The sequence below is a fragment of the Orycteropus afer genome, unplaced genomic scaffold, assembly GCF_000298275.1.
Source record: "Orycteropus afer afer isolate SDZICR_OR568_19922 unplaced genomic scaffold, OryAfe1.0 scaffold00014, whole genome shotgun sequence".
Lineage (NCBI taxonomy): Eukaryota > Metazoa > Chordata > Mammalia > Tubulidentata > Orycteropodidae > Orycteropus > Orycteropus afer.
Window position 1 is genome coordinate 16,745,635 of NW_006921601.1, and position 26,140 is coordinate 16,771,774.

At 51.0% G+C, this 26,140-nt stretch overlaps 1 protein-coding gene across 1 annotated transcript in view; it reads left to right on the forward strand.

Moving 5' to 3' along the window:
* The first annotated feature begins 1,313 nt into the window (after window positions 1–1,313).
* Window positions 1,314–26,140, forward strand: part of KCNC1 (potassium voltage-gated channel subfamily C member 1) — a 53,210-nt gene continuing 28,383 nt past the window's right edge. The window contains exon 1 of the mRNA XM_007955592.2: window positions 1,314–1,883. Within this exon, the coding sequence (XP_007953783.1) occupies window positions 1,314–1,883 (570 nt within the window). The remainder of the gene's footprint in view (window positions 1,884–26,140) is intronic.

Below are 26,140 nucleotides of genomic sequence, written 5' to 3' on the forward strand. Positions count from 1 at the left end.
GGCGGACGCCCCCAGCGCCAGGGTTGAGGGAGGCCCAGCTCCTCGCTGGGCTGGGAGGGGGGCGCGGAAGCAGGGCTTTTTAGGACCCAGCGCGGCGCCTCCCTTTGGGGGCGAGTGCGGCTGCGCACGCCGTGTGCCCGTGTCCGGAGAGCGGCGGGCTGGACGCGGACCGCGCGAGCGAGCCAGCAAGCGAGCCAGCCGAGCAGCAGCCAGGTCGCCAGCAGCGTCGCGGCGGCTGCGGCCGCTCCGCGCCCTCGCCTCCCGGGCCTCGCCGGCCTCGCCTCGCCTCACCCCGATCCTCCACCCCCGCCTCTAGGGCCCGACCGCCGCAGCCCCTCGCCTCTGCGGGCAGTGCCAACTGCCTGCCCAAAGCAGGGCACCGAGCGCAGGGCGCAGAGGCACAGGAACCAGTGCCCAGCAGCCCCACAGACCTAAACCAGCTCGGAAAACCCCAGTTCAGGAGCTGTCCTTTCAGCACCGCCGCCGGAGCCAGAGTCGGAGCGCAACCCACAGGAGCCCTAGCTCGAGCCGGAGCGCACCGAGCGCAGCGCGCAGCTGCCGCTGCACCTAGCGGCACCCCGGGCGCCCCTGCCCAGGGGGCCCGCCATCTCCGGGAGGCGGGGAGAAGGAGCGAGGAGGGCGGGCGGGCCCTCCCGCTGCCGGTGGGCAGCAGGCAGCCAGGCAAGGAGAGAGGGAGGGGGCCGGAGCCCGCCCTGCGCCCGGAGCTGCAGCCCGGCCACGCAGGGAAGAAGGCAGCCGGCATCCATCTCTCCCAAGGCGAGAGCGCGCTGCAGCGACCACCATACAGCGGAGCGCGGATTTCCCGGCCCCCTCTCTTCCCTTCCCCCTGCCAGGGGCTAGTCAGTCTGTCTAGCACCGGGAGCAGCTGGCCTCCCCCCATCCCCAAAAAAGCTTTGTGTGGATTTCTCCATTTTCCCGCTGAGATGGGAAAGGGAGCCCGGCCCCCCCGCCCCTCTCCTCCTCCTCCTGGGGCTTGCCGCTGAGCGCCGCCCCTCTCCCTCCCTTCCTCCCTCCTCTGCCTCCTCCGCAGCCGGACCAGCTCCCTCCCACATCTGGCGACTGGGGACCCTTTGGATCTCGCGCACTCTCCCCTGGACCAGCACCCTACAGAAAGCTCCCCGAGAAGCTTGGGTCGCTCGTTGGGGTGACCAGAGCCAAGTTCCTCTGTCCCTCCTCCGACGGCTGGGGGGAGGGGGGAGGAGGCCTCGCGCCCCCCTCCCCGGCGCTGACTCCCCCTGGCGGCTGCTCCCATGGGTGTCGCTGGGCCGCGCCATGCCTAAGGGGGCGCCGCAATGGGCCAAGGGGACGAAAGCGAGCGCATCGTGATCAACGTGGGCGGCACGCGCCACCAGACGTACCGCTCGACGCTGCGCACGCTGCCCGGCACGCGGCTTGCCTGGCTGGCGGAGCCCGACGCCCACAGCCACTTCGACTATGACCCGCGCGCAGACGAGTTCTTCTTCGACCGCCACCCAGGCGTCTTCGCGCACATCCTGAACTACTACCGCACGGGCAAGCTGCACTGCCCGGCCGACGTGTGCGGGCCGCTCTACGAGGAGGAGCTGGCCTTCTGGGGCATCGACGAGACCGACGTGGAGCCCTGCTGCTGGATGACGTACCGCCAGCACCGTGACGCCGAGGAGGCACTCGACAGCTTTGGCGGTGCGCCCCTGGACAACAGTGCTGACGACGCGGACGCCGACGGCCCAGGCGACTCGGGCGACGGCGAGGACGAGCTGGAAATGACCAAGCGCCTGGCGCTCAGCGACTCCCCGGACGGACGGACGGGCGGCTTCTGGCGCCGCTGGCAGCCGCGCATTTGGGCGCTGTTTGAGGATCCCTATTCATCCCGCTATGCGCGGGTAAGTGACAGCCTCTTCCGAGGAGCAGGCGGGGAAAGCAACGTCTTCTCCCTCCACTCGAGCAAGTGTGGATTCAAGAACTGGCGCCCAGGGAGTGCAGAACTGAGGGATGTATGTGTATGTACAAGTGTGTAAGAGAGAAAGGGTGGCATTTTGCAAGAGTGACTGATTTTGTATGTATGTGAGAGTCTGTATTTCCGATTTTAATGTCTGAGTAAGTATGAATGGGGGTGTGTGTGAGTAGAGGGTGCATGTTTATGTAAGTGTGCTGGTGTGTATTTGGGTGGTGAAGTATGTAGTGGGAATGAGTGAGCATGTGTGTATGTTGGAGTGTTTATGAGCACCTGTGTGTGCATTTGTGTCTTTGCCCCTGTACAATAGGACGACATGATACAGAACTGCCCTCTACATGGTGGCTGGGGTGGGAAGCTAAGGACAATGCCCCCCCCATTCCCAGGGAAGGAGAGTTGGCAGCTGACAGGGCTGCAGAAGGGCCTGAGGCCTGGCCTAGCACAGAAACAGACCTCCCCTACCCCAGGCTGTTCTAAGGAGATGGTCAAGGGGGAATCTTTATGGCTAAATTAATGTTTGATAGCCCTATGGCACAATGATTAAGCTAACTGAAAGGTTGACAGTTTGAACCCACAAACATCTCAGTGGGAGAAAATACCTGGTGATATGCTCCTGTAAAGATTACAGCTTAGCCTACCCTGGGCGGGAGCACCTTCACTCTGTCCTGTGGGGTCACTATGGCTTGGAATAAATAGAGTGACGACACACAATAACAACAGTTGGGTGTATGTGTGTGGGGGTGATCCCTCTGGAACCTGTTCCTGGAAACAGACTGTCTTGTCCAAAGGGGAGGATGTTGGAAGGGTCCATTGGGCTCATGCTTGTGATTTTACTGGGACTTGTGGAGAGGCAGAGAGGTAGCCCTTAGGGAGAACCTGCTAGGAAAAGGTGTGTGAGAGGTGGGCGTGTCTTTGTTGGACACTCCCCTTTAGAGATAGTAGCTTGTTGCAGGGCAAGAATGACAACCTGCTGCTGACCTTGGCCCCACAGATGGTCTCTCTGGATCAGTTTTCTCATCTGTACAATGTAGGGTCTGGCGAGCTCTAGGGGCCTTTGTGGCTGGGCTGTCAGTAGCTGAGCCCAAAGGGAGGCACTGGCAATAACCCCTGCTCTGGGAGAGACACCCCTGGCCTGTGCTGCACTCTGTCCTCAGAGGCCTGAACAGGCCCTTAGGAAGAAAGAGAGGGGCAGAGCTCAGCCCAGCTGAATTTAAGCAAAGTCCTCCTCCATCTGTGAGTGCCCCTCCCCAGCCCCCTATGGGATAAAACCCTGCCTCTGCTCTGCTGGCCTTTACTGCTTCATATCCCTTCCCTCCTGCCTATGGAGCTTGAGCAAAAGCCATGAGGGTGGGGTTTGGGGCTGGGGGCGGAGCAGAAGTGTCTATAGAGGACCAGTGAGGGAGGGGACTTGGGGGCACTGAGGATCCCACACAGCAGAGAAAGGCTATTTTGAGGTACAGGCATGGTAGATTGGTTACTTGGATGAAATACTCCATGTTTTAGCATGTGGCAGAGGGGGCAGTATGTCAGAGTCTTATACCTTGAATTCTAGAACAAGTGTGTGTGTAGAAGGTGGTCATAAGAAGAGAGCCAGGCCCCTGGTTTTACCACTGAGAACCCTGTCCAAGGCCAGTCAGGAAGCTAGAGGCCAAGCAGGACTAGAACCCAGGTCTCCAGGGACCCCATCTTCCCCTGAGCTGTCTGCCAGCTCCCTCCCATTCCCTAGAGTGGACAGGGGCTCAGAGACTTCCTCTCTCCTCCTCTCTCCTGACACTGGCCCCCTCAGCCAAAGGATTATGTAACTGGAGGCTGTGGCGGAGCTGTGGAGAGGGGTGGGAGGAGGGACACTTGCAGGTTGAACCAGCACATGTTGGAAGGGGGCATGCTGGGCAAATGCTTGGGTTAGAGCAGCTGCCTGTTCAACCCACATTTGACCTTGGACAGCATCATCATTTCCCCCCTTGTCTCTGGCCACTAGAAAGCAAAGATTAGGCCCAACTTCCTCATTGTCCTCTCACCCTCCTGACTCCCTAGCAGAAGGTGGGTCCCTCACCCCTATTTCCACCCTTGGGCTCAGCTTTAGGGTTTTGACCCTTGTCAGGGAGGCAGGGGTCATATGGGGCATGTTCCAGTCCCCCTCCTGTTCATTTCCTCCCTCCAGATATTCCTAAGCTACAGTGCAGTGGCCTTCATGCAATACAGACAAATGGACCAGCTAGTCTAGTTGGTGTACACACCTCACAGAAAAGTCTTGATTCTCTTGAATGAGTGTCCATTGAAGAGCAGACTCTGAGGGAAAAGCTGGACAATTTAAGGGGCATAATGGTGGGTGCTAGAAGGTACCCTTCAGCCTATCTCTGCCACCTTTTTTCCCTAGTAACCTCACAGAATGGTTGTAGTCTCTTCCTAGCCCCTTGAGTGACAAATGAGGACACTGAGGCACAGAAGGGGAGAAACTTGCCCAAGGACACACAGGAACTGAGGACAGAGTTGGGATTAGAACTCAGGCTTCCCGCCACACGCCTGCCCGGGTGGCCTAGCTGCACTGCGCTGCCTCTCTGCAGCTCATCTGTGCAGGGCCCAGCCTTCTGCCCACCCTCCCTCCTTCCATCTTTTTGCTCTGCTGCTGCTGTCACCTTTGCTTACCCCTCCCCCTCAAGGGGCACCAAGCCTCCTCATATTGGTGGGTCGGGATTTAAGTTTTTATTCTAGATTATAGACCAGAGTCCTATATGTGTATGACATTGTATATGTGTGTGAAAGGAAAGCTGTGTGTGTAAGAGAGATTCTGTGGGGGTGTGAGACTCTTCATGTGTGTGTGAGAGAGAGAGTCTGTGTGTGAGAATAAAAATATGTGTGAGTGAGACTCTGGGTATGTGTGTGGTGAGACAGTGACTACGTGAGAGAGATCTGTGAGTGTGCAAGAGAGTCTCTGTGTCAGAGAAATTTGGTGTGGATGTGAGAGAGACAGATTCTGTGTGTTTTGAAAGATGGACTTTGTGTGTGAGAATGAGACTGTGTGGGAGAGTGCGTATATAAGAAACAGAGAGAGACTGTATGTGTAAGGGAGATGCTGTCTGTATGAGATTCTGAGAATGTGTGAGAGACTGGAGGTGAGTGTGTTGCTGTGTGAGTGTAGTACTGTGTGCATGTGTGAAAGTATATGTGTATGTGATGCTTTGCATGTGAGGCTGTGTGTGTGCATGTCCATGAGACCTTCTGTATGAGAGGCTGTATATGGGGGGAGTGTGTGACAGGCTGTGTGTATGTAAGGCTTGGTGTAGACAGAGACTGTGTGTGAGGTTGTGTGTGTGAGGACTCGTGTGTGACTATATGGTGTGTGTGTGTGTGTGTGTATGTGTGAGACCCTGGCTTATGTGTCAGTGTTGCTGTATGAGCTTGTGTGTGAGAGACCGTGTGTGTGCCTGGATGTGAATGTACTTCAAGGACAATGAAACTCCAGACCAGCTTCCTGCTTGCTGCCTTGATCCCGGGACTTAGCTGCTTTAGTGAGGGGTTTTGCTCTCCATTTCCCATCTCCAGTAGAAATACTGTTCTAGCTCTGGTTAGTTGTTGGTTTGTGGACCAGATGGTGAGATCACTTCCCTGAGGAGCTGCCACCTCACCCCCAGCTTTGGTGCTGGCCCTGGAAGTTAGGGACTGCTTGACTAGAGTGGAAGTCCCATCTGAGCTCTGCAGGGGTGGTGGTGCTACCTGCAGCAGCTGGTTCCCTGGTCCTTCTCTCCTATGCTTCCCTGGGCACCAAGACTTAAGGGTGAGGGTTGGGGAGGTAAGCTGGCATGGGATGAGCCTAACTCATATTCTGAAGGGGTTGCCACAGACACGCACAAGACAAGGATGATGTGGTCAGGGCTGTGAAGGAATTTCCTGGGGCAGTGGGAGTACAGAGTTCTGTCAGAATACAGAGTGGAAGATGAGGTAGAGGAATTGCCCCAGAGGAGGTAATGCGAGGGCAAGCTTTGAGGGCAGATAGAAGTCAGCCAGCTAGATGGCAGAGGATGGGCAGTGTAAGCAGTGCAAGTCCTGAAGGGGTGAGAACGAAGGAGGGGTATGTTGGGGCAGCTAGGGGCAGCCTGGCTTGAAACCTGCCCTCCTCCCATTTTATGAGCTAGCTCAGATCTGAGGTGCTTGGCTTTGTGATTTACATGTTGTCACCAGGAACCTCCTTCTGTGTCAGGTCAGGGCCAAGGGTTTGAGCTGCAGGCCCCAGGGTATCCTCCGTGTGTGTGTGTGTGTGTGTGTGTGTGTGTGTGTGACATATTTGTCCCCCAGAGTCATTTGACCTTCCAAATGTCAAGAAAGTACAAATGATCCTCAAACTGGGGGAGGCATCCTCTGTCCACCACACTGCCCACTTCTCCTCTGATTCCATGCCTTTCTCTCTCTCTGTCTCTGTCTCTCTCTGCCTTGTCCCCACCTCTTTGGGACCTGATGCAGCCCTGCCTCCTCTTTAACTCCCTGTGAAGGAAATTCACTTGCTGGCTGCAGTGAAGAGTCCAGCCAGCGACTGGCCTGACTTCTGTTCTTTCCTTTGGTTCCAACTGACCCAGGGATCTTAGAATCTTGGCATAGAATGTGGAGGGAGTGGGGACAGACTGGGGTCAGGGACTTCCTAGGCAGCTTGCCCTCTCACCTTCAAAGCATCTTCCAGGACAAGGTCCCCATGTGAAGGGGAGAAGGGGTTGAGTGTACTCCCCTCCAGGTCACCCCATGTACTCCCCGCCAACAAAATGTGTCCCCTATTCAGTGTTCTTCCCATGATCTTTGCCAGGGGTACTTATGTTTTTGAATGGTATCTCCCACTCCGTCCTCAATGTCCCCACACCATCATGAAAATCAGAAGCCAGTCATCTCCTAGTCACAGTCTCTTGGCCTCTTTATTTCTAAAATGGAAATGATACTGAGAGGATTGACGTAAAGATTAATCGAGGTAATATGTGAAGAGCTCTGGGCCACAGGGCCTGGCATGCTGTAAGTGCTCAAAAAACGTTGGCTGCTGTTATTACTCTATTGGTTATATTGTCGTTTTACTTCATGACTATTCCTAGACCCCGTTGTCATACCTCTATGTCTACCATCCTGGTCCAAGCCACCATTTGTTTCCCACTGGTCCACCTCTCCAATAGCTTCCTGACTGCTCTTCCACCCCCAGCCTGGCCCTCCCAGTTCTTTCTCCACTTTGCCATCACAGGGGTCTTTGCAGATCACTGTCTTGCCTGTTTTAGTGCTTTCCTGCCTATACCTCAGCCTTTCAGGACCTGCCTGCCTCTCCAGCCTCCTCTGGCCTGGCTCTCTCCATCACTCACTGAGCTCCAGCCACCTGCCTCCTTTTCAGCATCCCGAATATGCTAGGTTCTCCCTGCCCCAGGGCTTTTGCATTTGCTATTCCCTCTGAAGCACTCTTTCCTCCTGATTCACCTCTCTTCACTCTTCACATCCTGCCTCAAACATCACTTCCTTGGGGATGCCTTCCAGGACCCCACAAGCTAGGTGAGGGTTCAAAACCAGGGTCTTCTCTGTCAAAAAAGCTATTTCACTTATAGTAAAATGCTAATTAACTGCCTTACTTGATTCAAATTTGTGTCCCTCTCAAGACTCTACACTTCTGTGTGTTGAATATAATAGGAGCTGAAATTATGACAGATGAGGAAGCTGAGGCCCAGAGAGGAGTGCTTTACCAAACTCACAGGTTGTTGAAGGTGGGAGGCTGGCTCAGGTCATGACACCTCAGACTATTTGGAGGCTGGTATACTGGGTGCAGTTTAGTGCTCCTTGACTCAGGGCAGGAGGCCTGGCATCTGCTAGGAGCATTGGAGAGAACTGGCTTGAACCTCAGAGAAGGAGGTGGGTTTTCTCAGAGGTAGGGAGAGGGGAGGTGCCTGGTGAGAGCTCCTCCCAGGGCCTGTTCTCTGGGCCTGGGATCTTGGGACCTCCCACGACAGCTGAATATAGTGTCTCTGGCTATTCTGAGCTGTCCCATGACCGGAGCATTCACTCTGGACCAAAAGGTCAAGGCTTCAAGCCATTGCTTCTTGTCAGCTCTTGGGCCAACCTGGCCACCACCCTCGCCTGAACTTCTCCTCTCTTTGTCCAGTCTTAGAGGAAAAGGAGGGCCTGAGAGGCTCTGGGGACAGTTTGCTGCCCGGTCCTTATTCAGGGGAACCAGTGGGTGGAAGGGCCTCTTTCCATGGTGTGTGGGACTACTCCAGTGGAATGGGTGCTTCCAGCCCAGCTCTAGCCACTGCCCTCATCCAGTGGAGAAGAAACAAGCTCAGAGAGGGGAAAACACTTGCCCAAAACCACACAGGGAATCAGAGAGGCTCAAACTCCCAGCCCATATGGCCCCTCAACCCAGGGCCTGGCTATTTGTATTTCTTTTGGCTTTCAGTTTTAGAAGAAAATCAAACCCCACCCAGCCGTGCTGTTTTCCTCTTACCTTGTTGTTACTTGCCATTGAGTGGGCTCCAACTCGTGCCGACTCCGCGTACAACAGGACAAAACGCTGCCTTGTCCTGTCCCATCTTCACGATGATTTCCCAATGCCCAAGTCCCTTGTTGAGGTCACTGTGTACTTTGAGTGTCTTCTAACCTAGGGAGCTCATCTTCCAGTACTAGGGCAGACAATATTCTGTTGTGATTTGTAGGGTTTTTGTTGGCGAATTTTCAGAAGTACATTGCCAAGTCTTTCTCCCTAGTCTGTCTTAGTCTGGAAGTTCTATTGAAACCTTTCCACTATGGGTGACCCTGCTGGGATTTGAAATACTGGTGGCATAGATTCCAATATCACAGCAATGTGCATGCCACAATAGTAGGACAAACTGACAGACGGGAGGCCCTCTTAGCTACTCTCATTAATTTTCCCCCAGAGAGGCAGAGTAAGCAGTTACCTACTCTCCCACCTCCCTTCTTCGTTCCCATTCCATTCCCAGGGCCCAACATGGCTGGTTGAGACCTCCTCAAGCCAGTCAACCCTGTCTGCCCAAATTCCTCCATCCTCAGCATCCTTTAAGCAAGATTTTCCAGAACTCACTTTTTTCTTTGAATCAATCCAAATGGCTAATGTTTAGTAAAGCACTTAACTGTGTTTCAGATATTGTCTTATGGGCTTGATGTATATATTCTCATTTAATTCTCACAAAACTCTTATGAGATTGAATAATTATTATCATAACAGTGTCAAAAATGAATCCAAAAAAGCTCAGAAAGATTAAGTAACTTATCTAAAGTCACTCAGCCTATGAGTATTAGAGCCAGCATTCAGACCTGCGTCTGTCTGACGCAGAGCTCTGTCTATAATAACTACCCAGTACTGCCTTCTGTTGGTGTTCCAGGTTTGGTGGGCTCTGTGGCTTGCTGTGCTCCAGGCTTGGATTTCTGATTCTGCCTTCCCCCCCCCACCACACCTGTCTGGGCTCCTCAGCAAGTTCTAGTCCCTGGGTGAAGGCAGGTGAGAGTCAGGCCTGGCTGGACTATAGAGTGCTCTGGCAGTCCCAAGAAGAGAGTTTCCAGAAGGTGCCTCTACTGCCCTCCATACATACAGGTTCTGGGGCTCCATGTGGCCTGGAGGGAAATGGCAGAGGGGTTGGGGAGGGTCGGAAGTTACTCTTCTGCAAGAGGATGCATGGTAGGCATGCTGGCTCCTTCTCAGCTCGGCATTCGAGGCCTTCTGTTCTGGAACCTGGCCATGTCTCCTGCTGCTCCCTTCTGCCAGCCTCCTCCCTGACCTCCTTGTCTTCATCCTTCATTCCAGCTCTAGGATTTTGCTCATCTATTCCCTTCACTGCCGTGACTTCTCCACTCTTGGCTGAACATGAAGACCCATTGCTCAAGGTCCAGCTCCCTAAAGCTGGCTGCTCCAGCTCTTGCTGACCCCCTCCTGTGGGAGTAAGAGGTCTGGGTTGGCTACAGAATCACCAGGCTTGTGTGACTTTGGGCTTGAGGTCAGTGGGCCAGTTCTGGAGGCCTGGAGCTGGGGACAGGTAGGACATTAGGATTAGGGACCAGCCAAGGTATGTGGACAGATGAGGCCACAGATAAGACCCTGGTTGTGTGCATCAGGGAACTGGGCCAGAGAAAGGTCACTGGCTACCACACTAAACCAACTGGACTACCTTGAGCATCACCCCACCAGGCTGCAGTTTCTCCACTTGTAGAATACAGAGGTCATTCTAAAGGCATGCTAGGTCCCTTCCCAGCTCTGACATTCCAGGATTTCAAGACTTCAAGGACTTCAGCTTCCCAGGGAGTGGTGAGAGCCAAAGTAGTCCTTCCCTATCCCTCCTTCTGCATCTTCAGTCTGCTCCCTTCCTCTACAGCACGAGTGTGAGCTCTGCTAGCAAAGGTCCTGGCACTAAAGGGATGTGCACAGGGGGAGGGGGTCTGAGGAGCTTCCCCTGCATGCATCCAGCTTTCCTCAACTTGTCCTCACTCATTCATTCAAGGCATAGTAATCGTACACCTGGCTGGGGCCAGCACTGTGCTAGGTCCTTGCGAGCCCTCATGGGCATGATGGGTTTATCCAGCCCTCTCAGCAGCACATACCTGTGGGCACCAGCTCTTTATTGTGTGCTTGCTCAGGCCTAGTGGGAAGCACCTGTTGCCCTCTTTTCTAGGTCTTTCTCTTGCCTGTTTGCCCTCAGGGAGTTGCAGAAAGGCATACTCAGAGGAGAGATGCTGCCCCAGGCTGGAGCAGGGGCTGTCAGGCCAATCTGATGATGTAGGAGTGCTATGCATAGAGATGCAGTGGGCAAATCTGTGTTGGATGGGGCCAAGGCTGGGGTAGGACACTAGCAGTGACTGCTATGGACGTAATAGGGTTTGCTGGAGGACTCCCAACTTTGATCCTCAGAATTACCTGGGTTCTGTCCTGAGTGCTTAGAATCTTAGACTGTGAAGGGATCAGGAATCAGGATTTTACTTCACACCCAGATAACGCTAATGCTCAGTGCAGGAGAATCCCTGCAGTGGGGTCTGGGATATGTTATGGGCTCTTGCACCTCCAGGTGTGGTCCTCTGACCGGCAGCATCAACATTATCTGAGCACTTGTTAGAAATGAAGAATGTCAGACGCCACCCCAGGCCTTCTGATTCAGAATCTGCAGTTTAACAAGATCCCCCAGATGATTCATGTGCACATTAAAGTCTGAGAAGTGCTGATGTAAGCAATGGTTCCCATTCTAAGGGAAGCATCTGGACCCGGAGAGGGCTGGATGGGGCTGTGCAGGTTGGCAGAGCTGCATGGGGGATTCTCATCTTCCCTTGTGCCAAGGCGTTGATGACAGGCTGGTTGGGCCTGGAGGTGAAGCTTCATCTCAGTAAGTGGCAGCTGCATCCTTCTAGTTGCTCCGACCAAAAAACGTGGACTCATCCTAGACACCTCTCTTTCTCTTACACATCAGCAAATCCTCTTGGCTCTACATCTCACCACTTTTACTATTGCTTCCTGGATTGAAGCCATCATCTTCTCTCCCTGGATTACTGCAAAGCCCTCCTAACGGACTTCCTGCTTCTGCCCTGGTCCCATCTCTTCTCCACATGCAGCCAGAGTGGTCCTGTTAAAACACTAGTCAGACTAAGGCACCTCTTTGCTTTGGTGCCTTTAGACTCACTGAGAGGAGAAACCAACATCCTTACAAGGATTATGAGATTCCACATGACCTCCCTACCAACCCCTCCCTTATCCTTTCTTGCCTCACTCACCCTGGCCTCCTTGATTTTCGTTTAGCACACTGCTTGTGCTTCTGCCTCAGGACCTGTTCCCTCAGACCCTCTCCCCCTCACCTCCTTCAGATCTTCATTTGGATGTCATCCTCTCAGATTGCATCCTCTCCATTTCCTTCACTCCTTTCTTGCTCTACTATTTCAATCTTGACATTAGTGGTGCAATGGTTAAAGCATTCAGCTGCTATCCAGAAGGTCTACCATTCAGACTCACCCATCACTCCATCAGACAAAGATGAGGCAGCCTACTTCTGCACAGATTCACAGCCTTGGAAACCCTGTGGGGTGGGGTGGTTCTCAGGAACCATCGAATTGGCTCTGATTCATAGTGACCCTGTCTGCAACAGAACGAAACTGCCTGATCCTGCACCAGCCTCACAATCTTTGCTGTTTGTAGTCCATCTCATTGAGGGTCTTCCCTTTTTTCACTGCCTCTCTACTTTATCAAGCATGGTATCCTTCTCTAGGGATGTTTCACTGCTCTTTGTAAAGTTTTTCAGTAATAAATCAGGAAGGGTTTCACTGCTATTCATAAGGTTTTTGTGACCAAATTTTTCAGAAGTGGATGGCCCTGTCCTTCTTCCCAGTCTGTCTTCATCTGGAAGCTCCACTGAAACCTGTCCCCCATGGGTGAGCCTGCTAGAAGTTGAAATACCAGTGGCATAGCTTCCAGCCCCACAGCAACCTGCAAGTCACCACAAAATGACAAACTGACAGACAAGTGCCCCTGTGGGGCAGTTCTGTCCAGTAGGCTCACTATGAGTTGCAGTCAACTTGATGGCCATGGATTTGGGTTTGGTTTTGGTTTAACATACTATAGATTTCACTTATTTGCCTTGTTTATTGTCTCTTTACCTGCACTAGAATATAAGCTCCATGAGAGCAGGAATTTTTGTCTCTTTTACTCATTGCCCTATCCCTGCTACCCAGAACATGGCCTGGCATATAAACCTGACCCATTGCCATTGAGTTGATTCTGACTCAAGACAAACCCACTGTTAATAGACTAGAACTGCTCCGTGGGGTTTTCTTAGCTATAATATTCATGAAAGCAGATGGCCAGGGCTTGCTTCTGTGATTCCACTGGGCACTCTTAGAAATGCCAGCCTTTAGGGTAGTAGTTGAGTGTAAACTGTTTGCACCACCCAGGGACAGCTGGCCTGGGACATTGTTGTTGTTGTTATGTGCCGTCGAGTCAGCCCTGACTCATAGCGACCCCTCCTTGGGTTTCCGAGGCAGTATCACTACGGAAGTAGGATTGCCCAACCTTCCTTCCGAGGAGTGGCTGGTGGGTTTGAACCACCAGCCGTCTGGTTAGCAGGCAAGTGTCTTAGCCACTATGCTACCAGAGGCCTGGGACATAGTGGGAGCTAAATAAATATTTGTTGAAAGAATGGATAAGAGGGCCTGGGTTCAAGTCCTAGGTCAGACATTGACATTATGTCTTTGAGTTCATAATGGGCCCCCTTCTCCTTTGCCTCACCTATGAACATAATCCCTCCATCCCCCAAGCCTAGAATAGTGATAAACAAGCAGAGGCTGGGTATGCTGGAATGCTCCAGTTAGGGCCCAAACTTCAATCAGGATGGGTCCTGTCTGCTGCTGCCACCACTCTGGGCCAGACGGGGTCACTTCACATTCTGGCCGCTCTATCTCTCCAGAGTCCTCCTTCACACTGAGTCAGCCACCACCCACAACCAGAGTCCAGAAGCTAAGAGACTGTTTTCCAAAACCAGGATGCACAAGCTCTTTCTGTTGCTGCTGCCAGTGAGTCAGCCCCCCTACTCATGGTGACCCCATGCACAATGGGATGAAACGCTGTTGTGAAATGGACTATTGTAAACTATATGGTTTTCATTGGTGCTTTTGGGGAGTAGATCACCAGCCCTTTCTTCCTAGTCCATCTTAGTCTGAAGTTCTGCTGAAACTTGTTCTGAATCATAGCAACTCGCAAGCCTCCACTGACAGGCCGTGACTGTGCATGAGGTTCATCAGCTGGGGATCAAACCTACGTCTCCCACATGGAAGGTGAGAATTCTACCAGTAAACCACCACTGTCCTCATAACAAGCTCTTATTAGGATTATACAATTGGAATATGGAGTGGAACTTCTCTTGGTACTGTTTCTTCTGAGGGTCAGCCATGTTTTTTTTCCACCTCTCCCTATCTCCTTCCCCCTTCATTCCCTGTCCTCTTTCATTATTCCTTTCCTCTGTCAGTTGTGTTTGTAAGTTCTAGGCATTAGCTGCTGGCTTTCAAACTAGACTCTTCCACATGAAGGCCTAAGATGCTATTTGTGCTGATCTCCGTGCTTCAAGCCTTGGTCATGTGCTTGGTAGAAAGTGTATGGACTTCATGGCTGGCTCTACCTTTCTTGGCATATGATGCTGGCAATATTTTGAAGCCCAGATATCTCATAAGAGCACAGCCTCTGGAGCCAAATAGCTATGTTCGAATCCTGGCCCCACCACTTCCTAGCTGTATGACCTTAGACAGCTCCCCTAACTCATCTGTGGCTCAAGAGAGGGCTATTAATAGCACCTGACTCACAGGGATGTTGAGAGGATTAAATGTGTTAAGCACTTAGCCCAGAACTGAGAATATAGTAAGTGCTTAATTAGTGTTGGCTCCATTATCTTCTCTTTACCAGCTCTTGGTCCTCGAAGATCCAATACCTCATCTGTGTCACTGTCCACTTCCTTTTTTTTAGCTCCAGGCTCTCCCTCCAAATACCCTTTCTAGGGGTCACCTTCTGTACCTTGATTCCTAGGGCTCCTTGTTCAGAGTCTGTCTCCCAGGGACTAGATACCAGGAGTGTCACCCTGGGAGGCTGGCCTGGATTCTGTCTTGATGCTGCTGTTAACTGCTGTGTGTGTGCTGTTGTTAACCGCTGTGTGTGTGGGTACGTCCCCTCTGAGCTCAACCTCCGCATCTGTTGTTATGGGGCTGCTTAGCCCTGCTCTGCCTCCCTCCCCAGGTGTAGTGTGCAGTGGAGAGATAGATGGGTGATGGATCTTGTGTCTTCTGGGTGAGAGGAAGGGAGGGCCATTGACATCAGGTGCTGGTCCAGAGCCAAGCATGGGGACCTGAGATGCTGACAAGTATGCCAATGTGGTGGGGCTGGCAGGCAGGGTGGGAGGTCATGCATCACAGCTCAGGGAGTTGAAATGTGTCCTCTTTAAAGAGAATGCTCGGGTGCAGGAAAAAGCGGTGGGTAGGGGGCAGACCTAAAGAGCCACCAGAGCCTAAGGGCAGGGCCTGGAGGCTCTTATTTGTGCCAGTAGGTGGTGTCCACTTTGGAGCTGGGCTTCCCCGCCAGACTGACGCCAGGCTGGGTGGGGACAGGCTAATATTAGCTAGGACAGCCCGGACAGCTGAGCTCAGGGGGCCTCTGGAGCCAGCCTCACTGGGCCCAGGCTGAGGTGCTGCTTCGGCCTGGGCCACTAAATTCTCAAACTTGTGCAGGACAAATTTCTCAAACTTGAGCAAGACCTCGGATTCCCTCTCCACCTGGCCTGACCCAGACCCCACCCTGCTAGCCTGGCAACCCCCTATTCCTGCTTCACCCTGGCTCTTTCCCACAGGGCCCCTACCCCACCACCCTTGATGCCCACCCACCTTCTTTGCTTTCTACTCAGAGGTGAGTCTGAATGACAGGAAGGGACATCTCTCCCCATCCCGCTACTCTGCACATAAAGACAGCCTGTATGTGGTTCTCCTTCCAGGGGCTTCTGTTAGCATTCATTCATTCACTCATTCAACAGATATTTTTAAAGCACCTTCCATAGGTAGGCTGCTTCAAAGAGGCTCTAGAGGTTATTAGAGTAAAGAACAAAACAGTCAATATTCTCTGCCTTCAAGAAGCTTATATTCTGGTGAATGTAAGAGGGAATGAAAGAAACAAACAAATGCACCCATCCATAGTGTGTTGGATGATGAGAATTGCTATGTAGTGCGGGGAAGGGTCCTAGGGAAGGGTGGAGGTGGCAGTGTTAAAGAGTGTGGCAGAGAAGGCTCACTGAGCAGGCGATGTTTCAGCAAAGACTTGAAGGTGAGGGAGGAGGCCGTGTGCACATGTGGCGCATTCAAAAGCTCTGCAGCAGGGTGTGCTGGGTTCAGGGCACAGCAAGGAGGCCAGCCTCAGAGGGAGGTGTGGGAGCCAGGGGAGAGTGGCAGGTCAGAAAGATAAGAGCAGAGCTCCCCACAGCCCCATTGGCCTCCCAACTGTGGGTCGGCCTCCTGTGGGGCCTTTCCCCATGGCTTCCTTGAGTGCACCAGCCCAGTGCTTGCTGTGTTCACATCTATATGGCTCAGGGCCAGAGCAGGCTGTACTCTGGATCACCAGGGAGCTGGGTCTCAAGGGAGGGGGCTACTCACCATCATGAACATCTGTCCTCTTGCTAAAGAAGGCCAGCTGTGCCCAGGGAGAGAGGGTGGGGCCACACAGGGCTGCCACCAGGCTTGGGGGTGAGGGTGAATGTGGAGCTGGAGAAAAGTTGGCAATGGAGCCAGAAGGTGGGGGATGAGCCAGCCAGGGTCCTGCCAGGCCTTTCCAAACTCACACAGCATTTGATGGCTGATCACCTGGTTCTAACTATAAACCTGAGAGAAAATGGTTGGTACAGAGGTTATGGGCCAGACTGAGGGCAAGCTGCCTGGGTCAAAAACTGGCTGTGCTGTTAGCTGTGTGATCTTCGGTAACCTGCTTAATCCCTGGTAAGCCTCAGCATCTCAGCTGAAAAGTGGGATAACAAGAGTCCCCACTTTCAAGGGTTGCTGTGAGAATCAAATGGTATAAAACAGAGAAGGCCCTTCACATGGTGCACAGCTCAGGTGTTCACAGGTACTTGTTATGGTCATTATCACCATTTTGCAGGTGAGGCATCTTTCTAAGAGCTCAGCAGATGCTGGCTTCCCCCCACCTATGTGGTCTGAGAATCTGATCCCAAAGTCTACAAAGGATGTTGCTGCCACTGGGGAGGCTTTGATGGGGACACAGTCTTGGCAGGTAGCTCCCTGGGGACTTTCTCTATCCGCACAGGTGGTAGAGAAGGAAAGTGTGGCTCCCCTTGGGTCTTGTCACTAGGGCAAAGCTGTTAACACACTCAGACCACAGCCACCCAGCAGGGCCAACTTCTCTCCACTTACAGATGAATTTTTTATGCTCAACCTCAGGGGCTCTCTGAGCAGCCATGAGGAACACGGTCACCTGCTGGGCCACCTGGAGCCAGCCAGAGCCCTGGGTGAGGGCCAAGGGCTGGGTTCTTAGACGCCCACATGGCTATCATCTGCTAAGGGCCTGCAGTGGTCTTCTCTCCATATTACCATGGGTGCTTCTGGCTTGGCCCTTGATTAGCCTGCCCACCTGGAGCATAGATCTTTGCCTTTCTGGGCCATAGTCTCCTCATGCATAAAATGTGCATAATGGTGTCACCTACCTCTCAGGGAGGAGCTTTGGTAGCATAATGCCTAAGGCACTTGACTGCTAACCAGAAGGCTGGTGGTTCAAACCCACCAGCCACTCACTCCTTGGAAGGAAGGTTGGGCAATCTACTTCCGTAGTGATGCCACCTTGGAAACCCAAGGAGGGGTCGCTGTGAGTCGGGTCCAACTCAACGGCACATAACAGCAACAACAACAACCTCTCAGGGATGTTGGAGGTAATCCACTAAGACCAGAAGCAGAAAGATAATTTGTGAGTGAGAAAATCTGCTTCCAAAGTACAGTGGTGGAACAGGCACAAGGTAGACATTTTCATTGTAAATGAGAGGAATTGGATGGAAAGAGGGGGTAATGGGAATCAACAAGCCACAAAGTCAGCAGAACTATTTACATTAGCTCTCAGGGCTTGAAAATAATCCTCTGTTCTCTGAGACCATCCAGGCAGTGTCCTTGCCCTCCAGACTCTGGGTGTTGGTCATCCTATCTGGATTCTGGTTTATATGAAGGCCGTGTGCAGAGAACACAGTGAGCTCAAAGGCAGGGGAGTGTGGGAAAGGGGCAGGGGTAGAAGAGAGAGCATCAGCCTTTGGACCTTTGGAAGGAAGACGGGGCAACCTACTTCCATAGAGATACTGCCATGGAAACCCAAGGGAGAGTTACTATGAGTTGAAATCGACTTGACAGCAGTGAGTTTGTTTTTTCAGCCCTGGGTGTCAGTCTCCCCCTACCTCTGCATGGACTTGGGCAGGCGATGACTTGCTGAGCCCCAGTTTCCTCCTGTGTGACATGAGGATGACAGTTTGCACCTCCTGGGCTGTGGTGAGTCCAAGATGGGGAAAATCAGGAAAGTGCTGCAGCCCGGTGCATAGCACATAGGTGGTGCTTATCAGGACTTGGATCTGGCTACCTGGTGCACTCCTGTCACCCCATCCTGGATTCATATTCACCAGGGGAGCTGGTAGAGTGAGGCCCAGGCTGAGCCATGGACACAGGGAGGGAGGCAATGGAAGCCTTTACGAGTGGCCCCACAGCCTCAGGGGCATGTGAACTGCTGTCACCAATGATATATTTAGTGGCACAAAGGTCAGAATTGCCAGGCTCTGGCTTTCCTTCTAGGTGGCAGGAATTGTGTCTTCTAAGGCCTGGCTGTCACCAGGCAGATATTTTTTCCTGTCTGACAGTTTGGGGCTTTGAGTAAAAGCCTCAAGTTAGGAATCACTGTGTTCTGGCTGGCTCGCTAAGTCATTCTGTGTCCACAGTCCTTTCCAAGTCCTGTTATGTTAACTCGTGGAAATCCTACGCCATCCTGCCTTTCTAGACTGCCGCCCTTGGGCTCCAGACGCCTCACCTATTCTTCAACACACTCCAGCTCTCCTCCCTCCCTGTGCCTTTGCTTTTTGTGCTCCCTCCACCAAGAACGACTTTTTTTCTACCCCTGCAAATCTGAATCTGATCCGTTCTTCAAGGTCAGCTTTGATGGCTCCTACTTGATGGGGGCCCTTTCCTGATCTCCCTCCTGGAAGTGCATGCTCTGTGTTTATGTTCCCAGAGAACTTTTCCTGTCACACTTCAGGCCCTTGATACATCTGATCTAATGAGGTTATATATCTCCCTGATTCAATTGTAACTTCTTAGAGGATAAGTGCCAACTTAAGCAATGATAGCACCTATTAGGTAATAAAAACCAAAACCAAAAAAGCAGTCAATAAATATTTGCTAAAGCAATGTGCCTCACAACTGTGAGGTAGACAGACTAGGTATCATTCCCATTTTATAGATGAAAGGAAGAAGTGGTCCAGAGAGATTAGCTTATCTGTACAAGATGATCCAGTTAGTAAATAGTAAAAGGGTTAGAACACAGGCTTTCTTCTGAAAATCAAGAAGGTAAACTAAAGCAACCCAGTGTTCCTCCCTGCTTTGTTATTCTGTGGTGCTATGGTCAAGAATTTGGTGGTTGAATGGACAGATGGGTGATAGACATGGGTGAAAGAAACATGAACATAGATGGGTGGATGAATGGATGGAAGGAAGGATGGATACATGTCTGTGTGGGTAACTCAGGAGAGAAGTAAACAAATGGAAGGATGAGAAGATGGATAAATTTCTAGTTACTTGGCTTCAGTGCAGGAGAGAAAGTTCTCCTCTATTAAATGCTGAAAACATCCTAGAAGGGACTTGGAAGAAGAGGGACATAAGCAGGGTGGAGCAACCCAGCACATTTGTGCAGAAGGGGAATTTGCCAGATGCAGGGGGTGGGATGGTTTGTGGAGTGAGAGAGCTGGAGACAGGGCTGGAGGGTGACTGGGACTGGTCCGGGTGCTGACTCACTTAGAGGCACTTCAAAGATGAGAGGCTTGGATGGAAGAGAATCAGGGCCAGGCTGGAAAGAAGTTTGCAGGCAGAGCCATGTGACACAGGAGAGGCCTTGTTGTTGTTGTTGTTGTTATTTGCCGTGGAGTCGGCCCCCACTCATAGCGACCCCTCCTTGGGTTTCCGAGGCAGTATCACTACGGAAGTAGGATTGCCCAACCTTCCTTCCGAGGAGTGGCTGGTGGGTTTGAACCGCCAGCCTTCTGGTTAGCAGTCAAGTGCCTTAGGCACTATGCTACCAGAGCTCCTAGGAGAGGCCTTAGTGTCTGGGTTTTCCAGACACATCTCTCCCTGTGGCCACTGGAGGTCAAAGTGAGTGAGAGATTGGCCTTTGGGCCCCAGGCCATGGGAGCATGCCTGTTGTTTCCATCTGTTCTGGAGTGGGGAGCTCACTCTTATTTCTCAGGGCCCTAGCCTTGGTGAACAAGCACCACTGATAGTTTAGAGAAAGTGAGCCCAAGGAGGTAGTCTTCTCTGCTGGTTGGGGAGAGGACAGCCAAGGACAGCCCTGATGAGGCCCCAGAAGATCCTGACTCAGGTATACTGAGATCTGCTATCTTCCCACTGCTTTTTTGCCATCAACTCCAGGCTCTAGACATGAGCTCCAAAGCATTAGCTCTTAATTGAAGAGCAAGGGCCAGTAAAAGGACAATAGGCATAAATGGCCAATGGTCAAGCTTAGAAGGGCCTGGAGGCTTGTGAGCTACTAGCCTGGAGCAGGTTTTTCCAGCTAGACCTGTTGTTGTTGTTGTTATGTGCCCTCCAGTCGGAAGCGACTCCTCATAGCGACTCCTCCTTGGGTTTCTGAGGCAGTATCGCTAGGAAAGTAGATTGCCTCATCTTCCTTCTGAGGAGTGGCTGGTGGGTTTGAACTGCCAGCCTTCTGGTTAGCAGTCAAGTGCTTTAGGCACTACGCCACCAGAGCTCCCAGCTAGACCTAAGGACCTCTATTTGCACAAGGCACTAAGCTGCAAGCTTCTGGTTCCCTCCTGAAGCCCTGCTTTATCATTCCCTAGCACTAAGTTGCACCCTCCCCACACACACATACTCTGGCCCTGGCTATCTCCCTGGGAAACCAGGTCCCAATGAGAGTGCCTGGCACGCTGCTAACCGCTCATTACAGTCACGGCTGCAGCTAAGTATAGCTACAGCACACACAAGACCAAGACAACAAGGGAAAGTCTTTCCATAAAAAAACTCCACATGCAAAGACAAGAGCATCTGTACACACCTGCTCCCCACACTCACGCACATTGATGGCCATGCTCACATGGACACATGCTCACACCAACACAAAGCTTCATTTTTTCACTCACTCATTCATTCAATACATTGTTTGTTGAGAGGCTAGAGGAGTGGTTAAGATCATGTGTGCCAGAGTCAGATAAAACTGGGTTTAGAATTTTAACTCTCTCTTCCCAACTATATGACCTTGGGTCATATACTTAACCTCTCTGAACCTCAGTTTCCTTATATGTAAATTTGGGGATGGTAGCCACAGAGTGGACCTCATAGAGTTGGTGGAGGGATAAATTAAAAGGACTTAGAATGGGTCTGGCTAAGGGTAAGTGTCAGTACATAGTAAGTGTCTTTATTATCACCGCTGAGTACCTACTATGTGCTTGTTTCTGTGCTAGGAGCTTTATCTATTGTAATTTCTGGAGGTGCCTGGTACACAGTAAATTGGATGACTGAATAAATGAACAGATGAGTGAAAGCTGCATCCATAGATGGTCAGATGTCTTTGGAGCTTTTGTCTCTCAGGAGGGATTTACCCTCATTTCTCCTTCATCCAGGCTGTGTTTCCTGTAGCATCTAGATGTTCCTGTGGGTAACACAGGGGTCTCAGGGGTAGAAGAGGAACTTGTGTGTGTTGGGGTCAGCCCTTATTTTGCAGATGGGGGAAATGACAGTGCAAAAAGAGAGCCAGCATTGTCTTAAGCCACATATAGTCAGTGGGCAGAGCCTGGGGTTGCCACCTTGAGCTGTTCTAGCTGAGTGGGTGGTACCTGGTCCAGCTGCAGTCCCCAAGGCCCCAGAGCTCATCTGGAGCCTGGCCTTTGGAGCCCGCTCTGACCCTAACCCTAACCTGGGCTTGGGCAGACACAGGAGTCCTGCAATATCAATCAGAGCCCTGGCTGGGCTGTTGGGCAAGTCACAGTCTCTGGGTTGGCCCCAAATAAGGTTCCATGTGTTGAGAAAGGGGCTTGAATGCTGTCCAGCTTGGGTACTAAACAAACTTTAGGACTTGGAGGTACTGTCACTGTTTCCCAATCTTTGAATAGGCCAGCAGCTAAACTGCCTAGGCCATCTCCTCCCATCACACCTCCTCAAAAATAAAGTGACATTTCCTGGTGCTTTTTAAAGCCCAGGCTGGCTTGGGCCAGGCCCGGGAGTGAGGTGGGTGGGGGCAGGTGGCACTGGGAGTCACACAGCCAGTGCCTCTCCTCACCTTGAGTGATCTCAAGACGCTGGGAATAGACATGGTCTCATCTCCTCACCATGTGTCCCAGATTCCAGTTCTGATGCCCAGATTCACGAGTTGACATTCCATTGCCACATCCAGGTCTTGAATTCTATGTCCCAGCTCTAGTTCTGCCCCCTAGGCAGGACCTGGGCTTTTTAACTCCACACTGAGCACTGTCAACGGGCCAGCCTACCAGGAGGAGAGGACATGTCTGCCCCCTCTCTGGAAAAGAATATTTGTGACCCTGTGCCCAGTCTCCTTCAGGCATTTGTGTTTATGACTAGCAAGGATTCACTTATTATGACCACTGTCCAGGAGATACAGGTGTGTGGCCGGTGACTGTGCCTGCCCAGTGTGGACATAAGTCTGCGGTCAGTGAGTGCACCCATTGCCAGTGTAAACACAGGTCTGTTTTCACTCACTGTGCCTGCTGCCAGTATAACAAACAGGCCTGAGTGTGCCCACCGCTGGTGAGAACATAGCTGAATGATTAGGGGTTGCGTCCATGGTCGGTGTCATCACAGACTCATGAACAGAGATGACCCTTTGATCAGTGTAGATGTAGATCTGCTGTCAATGTGGCCAGTGTCAGTGTGAATTCAGGTCTGAAAGTAACAATTGTGTATGTTGCCAATGCAGAGACAGTATCAGTGAACCAACGACTGTGCTCATCACCCATGTAAAAGAAGGAAAGTGGGTGTCAGAGGAGAGGTACTCTTGCTAAGGAGGCTCAAGGGAGACACATTTGTAATACTCGTTTTGTAGATAGAGGAACTGAGACACAGGACATGTTCCCCTGGCCTTGCCAGAGATGAACTGTGGGCTGGGTAGCTCACATGTGGCTGTGTTCCCTGGGTCCTGAGAAAGGGGTCTCCCTTCCTCTACTCAAACCAAACCAAACTCACTGCCACTGAGTTGATTCTGACTCATACTCACCCTTACTGGGTTTCTAAGGCTGTATATCTTTTTGAAAGCAGATTGCCTTATTTTTCTTCTGTGGAATGGCTGGTAGGTTTGTACCACCAACCTTTTGGTTGGCAGCCAAATGCCTTAACCATTATACCACCAAAGCTGTTTCCTTCCTCTACTAGTGTGGAGCATTTGGCTGGCCCTTAAGGCAAAGCCAACTCTGATCTTCAGCTCTAGCCACCTCAGCTCTGGCCTTCTCCCAAGCTGTGTGACCTTGAAGAAGTCCCTTACCTTATCTGGATTTCATCTCCCCAGTTTGAAGATGTAGGGGTGAGCTAGACTATGATTCTGAAGGTCCACTCCTGTACTGTTACAAATAGTGACATCTAACACTCACCTTGTCTGACAACAGACCAGACACTCTCCTAATATTTTACATATATTGGCTCATTTCACCCTCACAACAACCCTCTGAGGGAGGGACTATGATTATCCCTATTTTACAGATGAAGATACTGAGGCCCAGGGAGGCAGATAATTTGAGCATGGCCACACATTAACATCTCAAAGAGAAATATTCCACTTGGTAGGAAAAAAGAGCCCCTAGAAAAGGAATCCTTAGGCTTATCACAGGTGTGTACACTTCAGCCTATATACCCACAGGTGGGAACCCTTTGGAATGATAGTTCTCTATCCAAAAAGGTTCAACGGGGGCTCCAATGGGGCCTTAGAAAGGGTGCAGGCAGCAGATGGGCAAGGGTGCTCAGGGCCCCCAGGTTCTACCTGGCCCCAGTTCCCTTGATCTTTGGATTGCAGCATCTTGGGGCATTGGAGCTGGGAAGACCTTCCATGTCAGGGGGATAGCCAGGGCAGAAGGGGAAGTCTGTAGCTGGGAGTTTGGATTCCTGCTTCCCTTTGCCAGTTCCGTTACTGCCTTGCTGTGATAGAAGGCAGCTCCCCATTGGTGAGTCTTCATTGTCTTTTTTGTAAAACAGGAGTGAATGAGATCAGTAAGTCTTCCGCCAGAGGCCGGGGAGCCCTGGGATTCTGTGGAATTGTGGGGGCCCAGGTGATGGCAGAAGGCAAAGCTAGATGAGGGGTTCAGATCCCCTGCCTCCATCAGAGCTGCTCCTCTCTGATTTGTTTTAAGTATTGGGGTCTGGATCCCATTTGAAAGAAGCATGCTGCTTAGGGAAAACCAGTTTAAAAATTGCTGGATCAGGCAGAGGTATTATGAGCTCAGAGCTGCACCTGAGCTGGAATCCCAGTCCCTCCACACACCAGCTGTCTGACTTGGACAAAGTCACTGAATCTTTCTGTGCCTCAGTTTTCTCATCTGTAAAATGTAGGTAGTAATAGCACCTCTTCTCTTGTTGGGAATATTACATGCACTAACACATGTTAGGTGTAAACATGTTGGATGCTTGCACACCCCCACCCCCCCATCCTGAGCTCTGTGCGGGGACTGAATATGCAAGATGATGAGCCCAGGGGAAGAGACCTTAACACAGGCTTCAAAAGGTTATTATAATCAGATGCTGCCTGTAGTAACAACTACATTGGCTCACTGTTCAGTAATACTCATGTTGATGTTACTTTCATCATAGTGTGTACAGACGTGGGCTCAGGAAGTGTTGTGGAGTGTGGATTTTTGTTAAGTGAATCCCATTTTAAGTTTGGCAAAGGAGAGGCTCCTTGAAGATCATCTGGCCCAGTGCCTTTAGTTTATAGACATAGAAACAGAGGCTTAGTAGAAATAATTAGTTGAAGGCCCCCCCCACAGGAGAGGAACAATTAGCCCACATTACAGGTGAGGAGACTGAAGCTCAGAGTGGATGACTTGCCCAGGGTGATAGAGCTAAGAAGTGGCAGAGTTGGGACTTCTGCTTTTCTCTAGGTATTAGCTGATGCTGCTGATAAGAGCGACCTGTGTTTGTTGGGTGCCTGCTGTCTGCCCAACATTGTGCTGGTGATTTACCCCATTTAACAGATGGGAAAATTGAGTTCAATTCAACAAATATTTATTGAACACTATTACTTGCCCTACCACTCATCTGTCAGGTTGTCATACTGTGGTGGCTTGTGTGTTTCTGTGAGTCTGGAGGCTATGCTGCTGGTATTTCAAATACCAGCAGGGTCATCCATGGTGGACAGGTTTCAGCAGAGCTTCCAGACTAAGACAGACTGGGAAGGGTAGGGCCATCCACTTCTGAAAATATTGTCTACTGGAAACCTTACGAATAGCAGTGAGACACTGACTGGAAAACTTTATGAATAGCAGTGAAACAATGTCTGATGTAGTGCCAGAAGATGAGCCCCTTAGGTCAGAAGGCACTTAAAATACAACTGGGATAGAGCTGCCTCCTCAAAGTAGAGTTGACCTTAGTGAAGTGGATAGAGTAAAACCTTTGTGTCCTTCATTTGCTTATGGGGCATGATTCAAAATGGGAAGAAACAGCTGCAAACATTAATAATTGAAACATGGAATGTATGAACTGTGAATCTAAGAAAATTGGAACTTGTGAAAAATGAAATGCAACACATAAAGATTGATATCCTAGGCATTAGTGGACTCAAATGGACTGGTATTAGCCATTTTGAATCAGAAAATCATATGGTCTTCTATGCCAGGAATGACAAATTGAAGAGAAATGGCATCACATTCATTGTCAAAAAGAACATTTCAAGATCTATCCTGAAGTACAATGCTGTCAGTGATAGGATAATATCTATATGCCTACAATCCATACTACTATTATTCAAATTTACACACCAACCACTAAAACCAAAGATGAAGAAATTGAAGATTTTTACCAACTTCTGCAGTCTGAAATTGATCAAACATGCAATCAAGGTATATTGATTATTATTGGTGATTGAAATGCAAGCATTAGAAACAAAGAAGCAGCTTTAGTAGCTGGAAAATATGGCGTTGGTGATAGAAATGATGCTGGAGATTACATGGTAGAATTTAGCAAGACCAAGAATGACTTATTCATTGTAAATACCTTTTTTTCAACTCATAAATGGTGACTGTACACATAGACCTTGCCAGATGGAATACACAGGAATCAAATAGACTACATCTGTGGAAAGGGGCGAAGGAGAAACTCAATATCATCAGTCAAAATAAGGCCAGGAACTGATTGTGGAACAGACCGTCAACTGCTCATATGCAAGTTCAAGTTGAATCTGAAGACAATTAAAACAAGCCCATGAGAGCCAACATATGACCTTAATAATATCGCACCTGAATG